The sequence below is a fragment of the Pseudopipra pipra genome, chromosome 2 (genome assembly GCF_036250125.1).
Source record: "Pseudopipra pipra isolate bDixPip1 chromosome 2, bDixPip1.hap1, whole genome shotgun sequence".
In the NCBI taxonomy this organism is placed as follows: Eukaryota; Metazoa; Chordata; class Aves; order Passeriformes; family Pipridae; genus Pseudopipra; species Pseudopipra pipra.
The window spans coordinates 113597181-113614955 of NC_087550.1; the positions used below are offsets into that span (position 1 = coordinate 113597181).

The 17775-nt window shown below is 39.3% G+C and overlaps 1 protein-coding gene and 1 long non-coding RNA gene across 2 annotated transcripts; one reads left to right on the forward strand and one right to left on the reverse strand.

Moving 5' to 3' along the window:
- Positions 1 to 575: 575 nt before the first annotated feature.
- Positions 576 to 16921, reverse strand: PWP2 (PWP2 small subunit processome component). The gene is made up of 21 exons (XM_064646956.1): positions 16809 to 16921; positions 16601 to 16713; positions 15775 to 15869; positions 15303 to 15402; positions 14165 to 14308; positions 13609 to 13744; positions 12887 to 13107; positions 11865 to 12008; positions 10999 to 11069; positions 10152 to 10288; positions 8873 to 9021; positions 8109 to 8256; positions 6965 to 7115; positions 6429 to 6609; positions 5354 to 5501; positions 4307 to 4415; positions 3811 to 3876; positions 3234 to 3452; positions 2874 to 3024; positions 1678 to 1752; positions 576 to 1507 (listed from the first exon to the last, which is right to left on the reverse strand). Exons 1-21 carry the CDS (start codon positions 16824 to 16826, stop codon positions 1348 to 1350), a joined length of 2736 nt encoding a protein of 911 aa, XP_064503026.1. The 5' UTR covers positions 16827 to 16921; the 3' UTR covers positions 576 to 1347.
- LOC135410337 (uncharacterized) lies at positions 4411 to 14391 on the forward strand. The gene is made up of 2 exons (XR_010428634.1): positions 4411 to 4834; positions 12225 to 14391. It is a non-coding gene; the product is annotated as an uncharacterized LOC135410337 (long non-coding RNA).
- Positions 16922 to 17775: the final 854 nt, after the last annotated feature.

Here is a 17775-nt window from a genome sequence, read left to right on the forward strand (position 1 = left end):
CCCAGAGGCTGTCAGGCTCACAAACCATACCAAAAAGCAGAAGGATCAAGCCAAACTTTGGACCCACCAAATTTAAAACCTCATACTTGAGTTTTCATTATTCTACCTATGACTATGGAAGGGCACGAGGAAAAATTTTATTTGCTTTCCTGTGCGTTATAAAATTTGTTATAATTACCTAAAAGAATATTCTACTCTAAGAAAAACAAATCACTTTGCTATGTCTTATTTAAGTAGCAAGTGTATCTTTAATTTATACACTGAAATTCTACAAATTGACTGTATGTGTTCGCTGTATATTTTGGACTCATTTTTCTCTTCAGCAGTTTTAATTACCTCTTCTCTACTCCAAAAGTGGAAAGTGACCACAAAATAAATCCAAGAGAACAGAATATGCTGGGGGGAAAAAAAGCAATTCTGGATCATTGTTAATACTTGCAGTCACTTAATTAGCAAAGTCATTTCAACACGTGAGTTGAAAGTATTACAAGCACAGATACAGTTCTTTGTTATTCAGGATCTCACTGTTGTTATTAGTCAATTTTCCCACCAAGTCACAAAAAAACCCAAGGAAATCAAAATTCCAGATTTTAATGTGCTAATAAACAACATAAAAAACCCAATAGGATAAGAAAAAGTTTTCATTTGGAAAAAAAAAAAAACAACCAAACTCACATTTGTAACACATTCTCTTAAAGTTTAAATTACATTATTGAGTTGGCAATGTCCAAACAAATTTTTACTACAGTATCTCAAGGTTTGTAATTAAACCTCTGTAAGATTTGTACATCACAGTAAATATTCTCTCATAGTCATTGCTATGGATGTAACATTTATCCTCATTATTGAACCTTCATGAGGTTTGGAAGTTAGAGAACTAAGAAAACTGTTCCAGAAATATGTAAATATTAAATCGAAGTAAAACAACAAACAAGTTGAGAGCAACAGATAGACTTCCAATTAAGAATGCTTTCTAAAAAGGATAAAAAAAATAGTCCAATGTATGACAAGTCTGCATTACAAAACTTATAATACTTAATGTACAAAGCATTTTTAATAAACTTCTTCTAGCCGTACTTTTAACTTCACTAAGACCACTTTTTTTTTCCTTGCTTGAAATCAGAAATTATTAAAAAAAAAAAAAGAAATCAACAAGAAATCAATGCTGTCGAATTTACAGCCAAGGGGTACATGATTTATGCCATGGATGGCACTTTGCCTATCCTACATTTCCATCCATATTGTTGGGAAGAGCTAATAGATGCCACTATGAGGGCCACTCCTTCTCAGTGAATACCACTGCATAAAATACTGCCTTGAGGGTTTTCTCCCTCTCATGCAGAGTAACTAGGAACTCAATTTGTCTTTATGAACCTCTTGCATAAGATAGTCACTGTCAGAATCCAACTCTTCTTCATCTACTGATGGTTCTTCAGCCAGACGTTTCATGCCCCGCTGTTGTGAAATGGCCAGCGCGTATTTGATGTTGTAGATGTTCCACTCACAGCTGTAAAAACAAACAGGAACACCTCAGAAACAAGACTGCATTCTCCTCCAGAAAAAAAACCCCACCTCTAGAAGAAGACTGCCTCTAATTCTCTAGTTCCAACAACATGCTATCATCCCCCAAATTACTCCAAGTTTTTGATTTAAAAGTTTAAATGTAACAACACGTACAGTTTTGAAACATCTTCGAAATGACGCTGGATGCTTTTCTGGAGGAACTGAATCATAGGGAGCAGCTTCACTGACCTGGAATGGAGAGAACACACCATTTACAGTGCAGTTCGTTTTTACGTATGGAAATCCTTTCTACAGTCTCAAGATTTTAACAAGCGTACATGTTAACTTTTCAAAGCAAACTTTTAAAGATATACTAAATAAATAAAAGCTCTTTCCTTTTGACTCTTCCCTCAATAAGGTTAGAGTACTCAACACTAGTAATATAATGTAATAATACAAGTAATACTCGATACAAGTAATGTCAGAAATATCTTTTTCTAATGTCAAACTGTGGCTTGAAGAACTAATTCTGCTTGCTGGTAGCAATGAGAGTTCCTTCCTGGTACTACAATACTTTCTGTACAAGGAAGAGTTTGTTTTAAATCATCCTCTTCTACTTGAACAGCAACAAAAGGAGAAACTTCTTCCAGTCATCATTCCAGTAACTAAAACATTAATACCAACATTGAAGCAAGGAAAGAGTTACACAGTGCACTGGTGTTTAACCTGCAGGACTCCTTCTCATATTATCTCTCACTTAGCCTGTTTTAAATTTGTAAATTTGCCTTATTTTTTTTCCTAAATGCCTATAAATTCTATACTATGAGTGGGCTAAATATAATTCACAGACCAGGCCCAAGTAGTGGTAGAGAACTATACAGGAAAGGTGAGTACTAACAGCTAAGAGTTCATGCTATAATCACAAACTTATATACATATATAAATGCAGTCAGTACCTGCAAATTACCTTTCAGTGACATTTAAGATGCATCACTGTTTAAAAAACTCAATTGTCAAACCTACTATCACTCTTGAAATCTTTATGCATTTATAGGCTAAGGAAGCTATGCAAAGTTTTATCTATCAAATTTGAGAATATTTTTGTAGTATCTCTTCACAAATCCAATAATTTATTCCAGTTCTATCATACACACTTGTTAGAATCACAGAATCATTTAGGTTGGAAAAGATCTTTAGAATCGTGTTCAAATCATCACTTTTACCATTAGTAAAGAAGTTGTAAAAATTAAATAATTCTAATTGTTGTATATGCATTATCTAGAATGTTAGTAGATGTTAAGTAAAAACTGACGGGGTTTAATTTTAATTTTAAAATGCTTGTGAGCATTTAGACTTTCACAAGATCTCACCTTGTTTTCAGTTTCTGTCCATGCAGCATGAGCAACTTATGAGCCCAAATAAGATAGAACTCCAAGTGACAGGAGATCTCAAATGCAGAGGCCAGGAACTCCAATAATTTCTCCACATACAGGTCTGGGAGTGATGAGCAGACAACATCAACTGTGCAAAAAGGGAAAAAAAGCCCACAGACTTCAACAGAATTGAATTACTATTTGGATCATCCCTTTTAGTCTCTAGCTACAGCAAGAAGTCCTTAGGTATGAACATTACACTTCCCTGTCCAAGAGTCCTTTACACTTCAACTTATTTTGGCTTACACATCTCTGCTTACAGCTAGCTCAGCCAAATTCCATGGAAGATCCACTTACCTTCACTGCTAGGAACAGCCTCTATGACCTCCTGAATTAATTTCTTTTCATTCAGCTTGAAGGCCATGATGATGGCCATTGTGTACTCCTTCCGGCGCAGTGTTTTGTGTATGTTGCTGGGTGTGACATCAATATCCAGCTCAAAAGGATCAAAAATCAGTCCAGAGTCCAGTGAATAGATCAGAAGACCTTCTGTGGTGGTGGCTGCCCAGCTTCGTCCTAGAAGAGAAGTAACAATATTTAACAACAAAGCTGAGTTTTCTAGAATGGAAACAGAAGAGTAATGATGAACAGATGACTCATTTGCTTGCAAGAAATGGGTATGATTAAAAGATGCATCTTTGATGGACCTGTCAGCAATGGCAACGCTGGTAAAAAACACCAGCTCAAAGTGACATACACTTAACTTTCCTAATTACCCACTGCACAGAAAACCAGGCTATGAACCTAGCAGCACTACGTTACATCTGCAAAGATCTCCAAGGCATTTGCACTTCATTATTACTCCTCCAAGGCTCTGCTCTTTTGCTTGTTTTATAAGGAATGCAAAAATCCTAAATTAATTGTCGACACTCACCTGTAGGAGAGAATCGCACACAAGTCACTCTTATTTCAGGTTTAAAGTGTCGGTAACTCATGTCACCTAAAAGAGAAGTTTAGAAGTGATTTAATATGTTCACCAAAAGTTCACAGTCTAGTTATCAACTCTAACTATGATACTACCTTTAAATAATGCAGAACAGGGCAAAAACTGGCAGAGTTAAAGACTGGATAAGGCACAGCCCATATCTGAGAGATCATCCTACAGCTCAAGTGGTGGGACTGAATTTTGCTCTTTGAAAATTAAATGAGGACTCCTGGGTTCCTTATCCAGGAGATCCTGCATCTCCTGTTTCCTGTTGCTTCTACTATGCAAAAGGATCAGCTGAACACTTGTGTGACAGATCCTTGTGTGTAACACCCAGGTAATTGTAATGTTAAAACTGAGCTCCACAAATCAAACCCTTCCTATCCATGTCAAAGATTTTGGTCCACATAAAACTAGCAGCAGGAGAGCAAAGCCAAAGCCATACCTCTCTTTACTCCAGGAAGGGGAATTGCAACACCCTCGTCACCTCCACCCCCTTCATCAATCAGAGCCAAGCTGCCAAATTCAGTCATTTTTCTCCGATCCAAGTATTCCTAGAAAAACACACAGTTTCCATTCAAAGCACTGAATCTCTTCTCAAACAGTTCAACCCAGTTTAGAGTGTGGTTTCACACTATTACAATGTTGTTCTACTCCAGAGATGCACTCTTTGTTTCCTCAGCTGCAGCCCTGCTCCTTCTGCCCTTCAGGCTCCATAACTGCACTGTGCTAATGGAAGGCCTGTGTGGTCACACAGCTGTGCAAATGAGATTTTAGGGACCTCCCTGCCCCCCATTTTTAAAACATTCATCCCTTCCAAGGTTCTTTTTCAGCTGATATCCTTTTAAGCCACATGCTGAGCTGCAACAGCACAACTGAGGGCAGCAGAGAACCAAAGTCTGCTTCGCAAAGCGCTGTGGTCTGACAAGAATACTTGGAACCACAGTCCCTGGAACAACCATCACTCTTCCAGGTAAGGGGATGTTGAAAAGGTTTACTGGAATTATTTACTTTCGATGATTTTCATCACTTACTTTACTTTTGAAGGAATTTAATTTTGCATTTGGTAATATTCAGAAACAGAGTTTATAAAGGCCAGTGATGTTGTTCTGTCTCCACAATAAAATCCTTCATTTCTTTGCTAACACAAACAACTGACATCCAGGGAGTTAGTTTAGTACAAAATGTTGAGAATTTAAAGTTTCACTACAGTTTTAAGTTTAGTGCCAACTAACTTAGTATGTTGAGAGTTCTGCCCATTCAATATAAACACACTACAGTTTGGCAAAACTGTAGCTAGCTGACTGTCAGGAAATAATTCTGTTTTCTGAAAAATATTTCCTTACCCCTCTCCTCCACACAACCAAGAAAATTAACCCATGCTTAACAAAACACTCGTGAATAACACTTAATGAGATGTTATACCAAAACCAAAGTCTTGTGGGGGTGGAGGAATGAAAAAAAAAAAAAAAAGACTCGGGTGCTCACATACCTCCATTGCATCTAAAGAATGGTTGCAGGAGATTTCAAATTTTTTCATAAGAATCTGTTCCTTGACATTATATATACAGACAAACTTTGACAATCCACCTGCCAGAATAGACTGACCATCTGCTGAGTAACACAGAGTAGTAAAAGACCTGGTAAAGAAAAAGAGAAAGTAGTTAAGTTCGCTGTCACATCTATGCTAAAAGACACTATACAGTGTGAAGACACAAAATAACCACTCCATGTAAAAGCGGAGGTCTTCACTGATACAATATGAACTTAACACACGAAGTCATTTAGCACAAACAAGTCCTTGGTGCTTTACTATGAATCACAAAGAATTTAGAACTTCAGCTTAAGTACTTCCGTTCTACTGATTCTGGGTCCCAGCTCAGTGAATGAGCTCTCAGCTACACCTTACACAACACTAAGGATGGTCAGAGGAGCTAAAGAAAAAACAGTGTTATGACATGATTTAAAGAAAAGGTTAAAAGCTCATCATCAAGAAAAATATTTTTTTTCTTTTCACAAAGTCATTGATTCTTTTTTTGAGTGGGAGCAATATGGAAAAAAACAAAGAAAAAAGAGCAGAATGAAACATGACTTTTACATTATTCTTTTTGACAGTACATGAATTTAATTTGCCTTTAAACATTACTTCACATGCACAGCAACATGTATAAACCCCACACTGTATTAACATTTTATTAAAAATGCAATAGTTTCTGCACACTAATAGTTACATACTGGTACTTCTGCGACAAGATATTAACTTAAAAACCTATCACATAGCAAATGAACAACTTGTCATGAGAAGTTTGATATTTTGCTGGGAATCCAACTGATAAAAAAAAATACACATGCTCAAAATCATGCTGAGCAGCGGATGAACACAGCAAAAGACAAAAAGGAGACATCCAGACATCAAGTCAGGCAGTGTTTTAAAATCCAACATCAGAATCAAAATATCTGAAAAGCAGATACACTCTGAAATCTTCATGGAGAAAACAAATGGAAAGAAACAATTCAAAAACAACCCGGTGTGGCACCCTCTTTTCCCTGCAACCCCATGTACATACTTGCCCTTGGCTGCCTGCTTGGCAGTTATTTTATCAAGCTCCTTCCTCCCCATCTGAAGATCGTGCCTTCCCTCAATTGAGCCAGTCTGCACTGCATTTTCGTGATCCCAAAACGTTATCTGTCCATTCAGAGCAGCAACTGCCAGCTCCTTGCCATCGGGACGGAAAGCAACGACGAGAACTGCAAAGAATTTAATCAACAGTTAAAAATGCAGTCAGATATTGTTCTAAGAAAATACCCCAAACTTTTCTAGGACCTTACCTCAACTACCAGAAAAAGCTTAATAGTAACAAGTATGACTTTACCTTTTTCATTGAACATACAAATGTTTAGCTAATTATAAAGCTAGAGCTAGTATTAAACTAAAATATTTATTGAACTGTTAACCAAGTACTATAGTGAGGTATTTCAACTTTTGGTTTTTATAATCAAGAATGAGTCTGTTTGTATTTGACATGTTCTGTTGTTCATTACTGGAATATTTCAGATAACATTTTTATATTTGATGTAAGATGCAAAATGAAATAAAGATTACCATCTGAGTTCATTATTAGTGTCTCCTTAGTTCTCCAGCTGTCTAACATATCCCATAACTTGACAGTTTTATCCCAAGAGGCACTGGCTAGAAGACACTTCATTGGGTTAAAGGACAAACTGCTGATGGGACCTTCATGGCCTGCTAAGACCTAGTAAGAGAATAAAAGGTAACATGGAATTAGGTGAAAGAAACTGAAATTCATGTATTATAGCCATTAAACCATGCCTAACTTGTCAACACATGCTTGAGATCACTTTTGGACATACAGCATGATACACGCCAGTGATTCTAAACTTATTTTCACAATACAGACACTGTATTTCCACTATATAGATATCTACAACTACTCCTATGCACAAGTAGCCTCTAGAGACCAAGACTTAGGAATGCAGGTACTATTTCAAACCCTCTTATCAGAACAATCAGAACAACTGTGAAAAAGCAAATCATTGCTCTGAGAATTTGTATCCCCTGCAGTTGAAAACACTTCAGAAAAAACACTAATAAAAACTGTGAGTAAGAGTAACACAGATTTTTATGTCCTACTCCTCTCAAAAGAAATCAAGGAAAGAAACTGAACCCAAAACTCTGGAGATCCAGTCAAGTATATACTGAGTTGTTATAGTAATCTGTATGCAATGGCTGTGCCAAATTAAATACATGAACTGCTGAGCTCTTCTACTCGTACAAGATGTACAATAATGCTTAAGAACTGAAACAATAAAAACCTTCTAAAAAAAAAAACAGCACCCCTGCTCTGCTCCAGCAAAACCCTCCATGAAATCTGTATTGGTCTTAACACAGCACCTACAATTTCTCCATCTGCAGAAAATATGTAGAAAAGAACATCTCTGAACAACTACTGGAGGGAAAGACTCTTATGCCCACTTTTTAGCTCAGCAATACTGGTGTTACCTTACCAGCTAGAAAGAGCTCATTACTCAAAAATTCTAAAAACTATTTCACAGACAAATTCAAGGTAGTCTCCATGCAATAAATAAAAAAACCATGCTGAGAGAAACATAGTGCAGCTCCAGTTTTTGAATGTAACAAAACCACTTCATGTTGTATTGAAACCCTCCGATTAATCCCAAATCGATACTGTGTTAAATTCAAGCCCTCCAACATTGTAGGTCCTTACATCCAGCAGCCTCCCACTCTGCATTGACCAGATGAATATTTCAAAGGAATCCTGGGAACCAGCTGACACAATCTCCCCACTGGAGTCCACAGCCAAACAAGAGAACTGACTCGGTCGTGGAGACGTGAAGGTGCGGAAATTGCGGTACCTGTTGTAGGTGTGAAAATAAATCATGAGAACACTTTAGGTAGATTTAAAGGTATGTTTTACAAACTTATTTAATGTAGGATTTCGTTTTATTTGTAAAGTCTTTCAAGCTATCTACAGAAAAAATATTCTGTGTATAAAATTAGATGTGATGCCTCAGCACGATTCCAAGATTCAAAGAAGTATTAAAAACTCTGCAGATATAGGAGCCAAAAATAATCATACAGAAGAGCTCTCTTCTATTAAATGGTGTATGTCTATTTTTGAGAAAATATGGGCTTGCTTACACATCCAGCTCTGTGCACAGTGGTATTATAACAGCTCAGCTACGGCAGGTGTTCAGTTAGTTAAGTGCCTTCTCCTCGTTTGAGTAGAGCCAGACAATGATCCTACTGGATTTCCAGCTTCCCTGAGAAAAGTTCTTCCAGAATTTTCTTTACAGAAACTGGATGGAGTGACAGGATTCCTAATTACCATCTAAATTTAAATCAAAGGCTGAATCAAAACTCAACAAGGCAGTACTCACATCAAACAAGCAATTAGCAGTTTGCTGTATTTTGGGGGGGAGGTAAAAGCTGAGGACTAAATGAGACACAAAAGCTTTTATGAAGAGTTACCTGTGCAGATCAAAGGCACGCACTGTTCCATCAAGGGAAGCACTCAAAACGACATAACCAGTGGAAGTAAAAGTTACAGCAGTTACACCACTGGTGTGTTCTGTAAACGTGACAAAACAAAAGCTGCTTGAAGTGTTCCACACTTTCACCTGCAAGAGAGACAAGAAAAGACTTATAATCTCCATCATCGGTTCAGAGAGACAATTAAGGTAAGGCAGCAGAAGAGTAAAGAAAAACTAGTTCTAGAACTCTGCAATAGCATAAAAAACTTTCAATATTATCAGTAAGGAATCCTGTGGAAGTGAAGTAAACAGGCCTCAGCTTAACTTTAAACTGCTAAAGACACATTTGCTACATGAAAATCTAAGAGGAGATAGACAAAAAAAGAACTGAAACAAAGTTATTTTCAAGGAGAACACTTGGTGAGCATCCTGAGCTTCCAAGCTTTGTACTGCCATGGATAAGACAAGTGTCAAATTCAAAACCAACTATGAAGCCATCACAGAAGTTACAACTGAGGTGATATTTCAGTTGGGCTTTTTCCCTGAACAAAAACATTATGTATTTAGCTTTCTGCAGGTTGAGACTTCTGGGGTTTGGCCAGTTTTGAACCCGAACGGCAGAAGCCATGAAGTGGCAGATCTTTTTCTGACACTGAAAAAGTATGGACTGGAAATCAGCTGCTATTGTTGTTCCATTGAAGTGCCAAGACACTGTGGGTTTGCTCTACAAAATATCTTTAAAAAAAAAATAAAAAAGTACCAGTACTCAAAGCATATGATTTCACTTCAAGTCACCTATGAGAAAGTAATTTTTTTTTTTAACAACAAGGTGTTGGAACGGTGCATTTTTAAAAAGTTGCACTTAAATAATCTGAAATTAATTTCATATCACAAACAATTAACAGGGCATGAATTGGGGTGACTGAAGTTCTTCAACCCAAAGTATCATGGAACCACCATGAGCATACATGAATCAATATCTGACGAAGTAGACATTTTGGTGTTTATGGTGAGTGGATCTGTAATAATTTAAAAAAAAAAATCTGCTAAAAAAGCATAAGTGATACAATTTGCTGACACTAGTAATAATAAATCAAAATAAACATGCTCTAGAGAGAAAAACAAAAACATTTAAGAAGTGATGATGGAAAAGCATTATATTAAGAAAAGTATGTATCAATTACAGTAATAGAGCTTTTGACACAAAAAGGAAAGTCAAGCTGCTTACTATGTTATTAACACTTCAGTTCATATTCCAGCAATACTTCCCCACTTACTTTCCCATCCTCCCCTCCAGTCACTATGTACTGTCCATCTGGAGAATATGCCAAGGAAACCATGCTGTTGAAATGTCCCTGCTGCTTCAGCACATAGGATTCACTTTGCCATTCCCACACCAGGAGCTGACCCAAACCTGTAAGAACAGCAGAAGGATTGACCAGAATTAGGAATACAATGATCCTGCAAATGCAAGTCACAAAACACACAGTTGTAAGCAATGTAAAAAAAAAACCCAAAAGATTGATGCAGACAGGTTGCACTCCGCATTTTTCAATCCTAATAAAAAGCCCTTTCTCTATTATAACTTCAAGGCAACTTTCCTCAACAACCAGGAGCTGTTACTTGGATTAATGTTCCCAATACTACAACAGCGATGCTATCAACCAGCTGATAAATGAGCTGGAAAGAAAAGCAGGGCTGCATAAAAAAGGTATGGTCTTGGTTTCCATGCAAATCGTTATGGACTGGGTGGGAACGCTGGAACATCCAGGCAGGTTTGTGATATGGGATGTGCAGCAAGTGGCAAAGGAAAATAGACTGGCCCAGAATGAAAGCATATTATAAACTACAAGGGGTATGGGCTTTACCCTAACTCTGATAGGGTTTTCATATATGAAACATGTATTTTTTCCTTCGTCAACAAAATATTTTCCTGAATCACAAGAGTTCTGTGAGGAGAGACTGATTAGGGATACTTGTTTTACTCTATCTAGTTATGAGAACATAAATTATTAACAAAACTTTAACATTTGGAGTCAAGATGAGTCAAGAGGAATTTGGGCTTGCACACCCACCATATTCCTCATTTTTCCATGAACAGAGACCCCAAAAAATTTGACAAACCTGAACATCCAAAAGCAATCCAGTCCCCAGTGCAGTTGATGGAAATAGAAGCTATCCTTTGGTCTGAAATACTGAAGTACAAGAAATACCCAGTAAACACACTTGTATTTTCACATCTTGTGCAATAAAACTTCAAGTCTAATGATTATTATCTCTATTCAAGCAAGTTGTTTGATCGCTTTACTGAACTTCTGTACCACTGTAACATCAAAAGCCTTGTACAAATTCCTTTTTTTTTTTGTTATACTCAAAACCACCAAACAGACATTACTTATTTGGAATGCCTGTCAATAAGGAATGAATGGACATTCATTCCTTATTTGGAATGAAGAAAGAGTATCTGCATCCCAAAGATGTGCTTGCCAGCACAGAGCACAACTCCCCACATATAAGAAAAAAAAGGTTTTTTGAACATGGAAATTCTTTAGCTGGCATCCTACAGCCATGGAAAAGAATTATGATTTTATTTTTCAACTTAAGGACAATGTACAGAAAATTTTACACATGCAGAACTTTTTTTTCCAGCTACTGTTTTCTACAGAGAAACTGAAAACATGAAAGTCCACATGGCTGAAGAAATCTACAGCCAGTAACTAGGAAATTCTGAGCAGTTTTCTCATTCAGACCTCGCTTATCCATAATGACCTATGGAATTATGGTATTTATTACATACATTTACAATTCTGCCTTTCCAGACATAACACTATTAAATAGAAACTCATGTTTTAAGATTTTTGTGCTGTGTTTATTCATCCTTCACTATTAAACATGGTGTGTACTCAGTCAAACAAACAAGAAACTTCCTCAAAAACCATACACCTCCCACCCCAAATCAAGCTAGAAACAGTGATAACCCCATACCTCACCTCAAGGAGTGGATCAAATTGAAATCTGGAAGCTCGTGGAGGTGAAAGATTCCAGACGCAAAGCCAGTGACTAAAAGGTGTGTTTTCTTGTGATAGGCTGCAGATGTCAGGTTATTAAAATCTCCCTCTTTATTGAAAAAATATCTGACATCAAAGAAATAAGAAAGAAGCAAGGTGAATGTAAAAGAAAATTATGCTGTTAGAGTTGCCAAATATTTTGATCAAGGTCTCCTATAATAAAGCTGAAAAGCAGGAGTTCCAGAAATTGCTGAATATATGTACTTTATAAAATACACTTAAAAAATATGTACTTTACAAAGCTAGTGAAAGCTAATTCTCTTCTTTTCTCAATGTTCACAGCTGATACAGCAATCTGATAATCAGAAGTGACACCTCATCACATGCAATGGAAAGGATTAAAAGTTAACCCTAAAGGAACTGTCCTTTTGATCATCTAATGCCCATATGGATGGCTCCCATGAATCCACTGGTCATCCTTCTGTATGTGAGTCTTCTTACATAGTATACTTCAAATTCCTTCAGTTTGGAAGTTCACTAAGGCTAACTCAAACCTGGATTGGGGTAGGATACTTCCTTTACACCTCCTTCACAGTCAAGGAGACTGAGAACACTAAAGTTTATCAAATGTTGCTGTCACCCCCTGAAGTCAAGCAATCCCTTCTTGCAAGAAATCAAAGCCTCTAAACTTGGAGGGTACTGTAATAAAGATCTCATTACACTTCTTGGGTTTCAAACAATAACAGTACACTACATGTCAGTATTTCTTATATTATTAAAATTGCAGAACATGTTGTTCTGAAGGTGGAAGGTATTGCCCTTCATATAATCAAGATAAGACAAACAGGTGTTCTACCAGAACTATTTAGAATGGGACCTACAGTAAATTTTTAAATCCTAGGCAGTTTTATTCTGCTTTGAATGAGTGATAACAGCTGAAAAAAAAGCCCTATATAGTAAATCCCCACGACAAATCTGACTGTGGAAAACTGGAAACCACTTACTTTGCGACACGTGAATATTTAACCTTATTTCTAGTCTCCTGTTCACTTGGATTGGCTTTTCCGTGGATTTCTTCACCCTTTGGCTCTTCAAGCAACTCTTCATCATTTTCTCCTGCATCCTCTTCCTTAGCTGCATCTTTTGGGGGCATGGGCTTCAAGCCATCGAGCTCTGTGTCACACTGCCACACACAGAGAGCTGCATCCTGGCTAATTGTGTACAGCTAGAACACAAACACATGATTATTGTCCAACACCTCAGCTTTGTGCTCTACTGCTAATATAGACCTGCAGAAGGGTTAGCAAGTGTGCACTCTGTTGTTAGGACAACACATTACTTAGCCCTCCTAGAATCTGAGGCGTTTTGATCTGGAAATTTCACTTCTCCTGAGAACCAGTGATTTACTTTACGTGCCCTCAAAAATTTTTTGCAAGGACCAAAGGTAATTTGATTACCGGGTAACATTACAGTTAAATAATTTTTTCATGTTTAAAATTATAATATTTTAGGGGAGCAATTTTCAATAGCTTACTCACAGTCTAAAGTTTATTTTTTTAAATATCCATGGAACTGTAAACTGCCAATCACAGCAGAGGAGTCAAGAGACATATTGCTTATGCACTTTCTAAATTCTGAGATATTGTCAAAATAGTCATCTACAGGTAAGACTGTGCTTCAACTATTTAAATATTAAAATTTAAGAATGTTGTGTGATTATACATACATCTAGACTGTTCTCTTCAAAAAAGCAGGCTACAATTACATCCTTATGCCCTCCAAGTGAGTAGTAGATCAAGTTTGCCCATCGTTCTGCTCCAAACACCCACGTAGACATGTCCTTGCTTCCTACTGCAAAACACCTTAAAAAAAAAAAAAGGCAGTTTGCATTAGAACACTGGTTTGAAAAACTTTTCACTGGGTGGTGAATGTTCTGAGCACAAAGACACCAGTCACTACTTCAAAAGTAATTTTACACACAACAGAGTTGTAAACTGAGGTTGGTGACTGCAGCAAAAGTAGAAGGGGTTAAATAAATTCAAAATGTCAACCATGCTCATATTCCTAAGACACGTTCCTTTTATGGATTACTAGGCAAGAATCCCTTGTTGATCCCCAATACATGCATATTTTATACTTTCTAGTCTGCCTATATATTTTTTAATTCAAGACAGAGTTTTTAAAGCTAGTACAATACTTAATAGGAAAGAAAATGGATTGTAACATGCATACAAATATTAACAACGTGTGCAGGTAGACAGTGCTTTAGTTTAACAACTCACTTGGAATCATCAGTCCAGTCAATACAAGTTGTTTCATCATATGGACCATAGTAGGTTTTGTCCAGAACAAATGCATTGAATTCTCGTTTCTTCCCAGGAGCATGGTACAGGTAAGCAAGGTTGTCTTTTGTAATCACAAATTTCCTGTCATATGGGGGGGGAGGGGGAAGCATAATTGCACACAAAGCTGTTAAATCAAACGAACTGTTCAGTACAGACTGCAACACTATGAAACAAAATGTTAAAAAGGCTCCTGCACTACTGAAATAATAAAAAGGGATTGCTTCTGGATGAAAAATATTTTCAGATTGATATTATCCCCCAGATTATGCACTATAAAAAAGAAAACCTTCAGTAAAAATCACTTAAGGTGAATAGTCAAATATTTATTCTCCAATTCTCATAAAAGAAGGAAAAATTCAAACACTTAAACCAGGATATTCTATTTCAACCTCTCTTCACCTCCATACGTTGGCCACTTCCAGAAACACAAAACATGTGCACCCACACCTGTTACATATATCCTTTGATATGGTCCTCTTGACAGCATAATTCCCCAAGGTGGAACTGTGATTCCAACTTTCAAGCGAAACCTCATTCAAGATCCCTCTAAGTCAATCCCAGTGAGGAATGTTGCTGAAGGGGGAGCTTCACACTTTTTCCTCTCACACTTCTGATGCTTCTAACATTCATGTCACCACAATCTGGACCCATGACCACGCAGTTAAAAGATAAAGGGTGTGAAAAGAAACACCAAATTCAGAGAACTGCCTCTTCCAGTAGTGCAGTTGTCTTAGACCAACCCCAGTCAGCACTGAAAATGCAACCCCACAACTGCCAGCTGATTGTCCCCACTGTGGGCTCTTTCCCCTTGCCTACAATACAAAATGCAGTCAAGACTCACAGCAGATCTGTGTTTATAAAAGTCCCAACACAAACAACATCTGTGACAGGCAATGCTCCTCCAGTATCTGTTTCCAGGGCTTTGCTTTTCCTGTTTTCTTCCCCTCTCAACTTTACAGATAAAATCTACCTTACATTGATTAATAAGTATCGCCCCCAGAACGCCTTCATAATCTCAACTGGTTTATGGGGTAATTTCTGCTGTTTTGTTCTAAAGGATGCACTCTTTACTTACTTTCCATCAGGGGAGAACTTGACACTGTGAACTGGCTTGTGAAAATAAAACTGATGTATCACACATTTACCAATCAAACTGACAAGCAAGGCAGCTCCCTCTGTAAGGGCAGAAAAAGAAGGGTCATGAAAATAATCAAGTTCCCAAAGAAAACATACTCCTAGCAAGCTTAGTTTTCTTTCCTTAAAGGGGAAGGGGTAAAGTACCTCCTCAGAAATTTTTCAAGACAGTGTGCTTAGTACTATTAAGAAGAAAAATACAAAACGACCATACATTACCTAAATTCTGTAAAAAGTTCTTTTTAAGTTCAGTAATTAAAGAACTCTTCCCCAAAAGTTCCAACATAACTTTTAAAGCAGAGCACTTCTAACCTGTGCTAAGGTTGAATACCTAGCAACACAGATTTTCCCCTCTCAAGGCTGAATTTTCACTTCATTCTCTTATAAAGCAAATGTCTCCTTTGCAAAAGTACCTTCATCAATCAGAATGGCAAGAGTTCCATCTGGAGAGAGTCCCACACACACAATATTAAGCCGTGTAGCCAAAGGAAATGTCTCACACTTGTTACTACAAAAAAAAAAAAGATGAAACAGTAAATTTGTGACAAGGATGCAGAAAGAACAGTCATCTTCAGTATCAGTGAAATATGGTCTGACACCTATGATAAAGCTACAGAATCAACTCAGATGTAAAACTTTCATTAGCTGTCAAAATTCCATGAACACCGACTATATGGTTGTTCTGTGCAGGACCAGGAGTTGGACTCAATGACCCTCAGGGTTTCCTTCCAACTCGGGATATTCTACGAACAGGCTGCTAACTGGAATATCGGCATAAGGAGAATCAACCACAACCCTGGCACACAGGAAAGGCCGATGACACTCTAAGCTTTGCCGTATACAAGAGAGAGCACAAACAGAAGCACATAAGGAAACCACTAAATCTAACGCAAACTGTTTTTTCCCTCTTTGTTTCTAAAACACACCTTTACATGCTTCTTACCCTATTCTCCCCACGCAACACCCCTACAGGTATTCCACTAGGCACATAACCTTTTAACGCCAAGCCGGGATATTCTGGAAGGCCGAGCATCCCGGAGAGCTTCAGCCCACGGCAGAAGGATGCGGGAGCCGGCGGTGCGGGAGCACCATGGACAAGGCGGCCTCGGGTCGGGCTCCACAATCTCCTCAGAACTTTATTCCCCCCGAAATCCCGGTGCTGGCCCTTCCCCGTCCCTCCCAGCCCTGTCGGAGGGGGCCGAGGGGGAGGGAAGCGGTAGGGGCTGGGGGCTCACTCACTTCTTGAGGTCGAAGAGGGAGACCCTGTTGCCGACGGGGCTGAGGAGGGAGTTTCCATCGCGGGTGAAGCTGAGGTTTCCGCGGCGGTACACGGTGCCCAGCAGGCCGGAGAACTGCGCGGGGAGGAAGGGGAAGGGTGAGCGGGGCGGGGGAGAAGGGGAGCATAGGGGAAGGGGAGCAGGGGACGCCGAACCGCGGCCGCACTCACCCGGTAGGCGAAGCGCATGGCGGACACACGTGTGGAGGCAGCGCCGGGCCCGCGGAACTGCGGCCGGGAAGGGGCGGGAGGAGGGATTGGGGATCCCGCACATGCGCCCGGGGAGGCGGCGGGCGGGCCGGGGAAGGGGAAGTGGGTGACCGTGCTGATGGGGCTCCCGCCCTGCGGGTCTGGATTAAACCCGGTCGGTAGCGCTGGAAGGGATAGCAGCGGGTCGTCTGGTCCCACCTCCCTGCTCAAGGGCCACCTTGGCACAGGATTGTGTCCAGACGGCTCTGGAGTGTCTCCAGAGGGGGAGACTCCACACCCTCCCTGGGCAACCTGTTCCAGTGCTCGGTCACTGCACAGGAAAGGAGTTCTTCCTCACGTTTAGGTGGAAATTCCTGTCCATTAGTTTCTGCCCATTGCCTCTTGTTGGGGTCCCTGAGATATTACCTGTTCTTCTCTAGGTTGGCATCCCTGAGAAGATCCGTGCTCTGACACCGTCCCTGTAGATATTTGTGCACGTTAATGAGGTCCCCTCGGTCTCCCCTTCTCCATCCACAGACCGCGCCTCTCCCCCCACAGCCGGTCCCGTCCCTCCCCGGGACGGTGTTGTCGGTGTTACGACCCAGCAGGATAACTCTGGTTCTTGTTAATAAATCCCTCGGGGTCACTGCAGGACCTGGGCCTGTTCGGCCTAGAGAAGAGAAGACTGAGAGGGGATCTCATCAACGCCTACAAATATGGCGAAGGTGGATGTCAGAGGATCGTGCCAGACCCTTTTCAGTGGTGCCCAGGGTCAGCACGAGAAGCGTCGGCCATTAACTAAAATGCAAGAAGTTCCACCTCAACATGAGGAAGAATGTTTTCCCGGTTAAGGCTGAAGAGCACTAGAACAGGCTGCCCAGGGTGGGCATGGGTTCTCCCTTCCTGGAGACATTCCAAACCCACGTGGAAGAGTTCCTGTGTCACCCGC

Excerpts from the sequence above, each read along its gene's own strand:
- PWP2 (XM_064646956.1), bottom strand. Across the intron at positions 10,289-10,998 it reads GATTGCTTTTGGATGTTCAG|GTTTGGGTCAGCTCCTGGTG; the intron begins GTTTGTCAAATT and ends CTGTTCTTACAG. Across the intron at positions 3,025-3,233 it reads GGCTGTTCCTAGCAGTGAAG|TTGATGTTGTCTGCTCATCA; the intron begins GTAAGTGGATCT and ends CTTTTTGCACAG.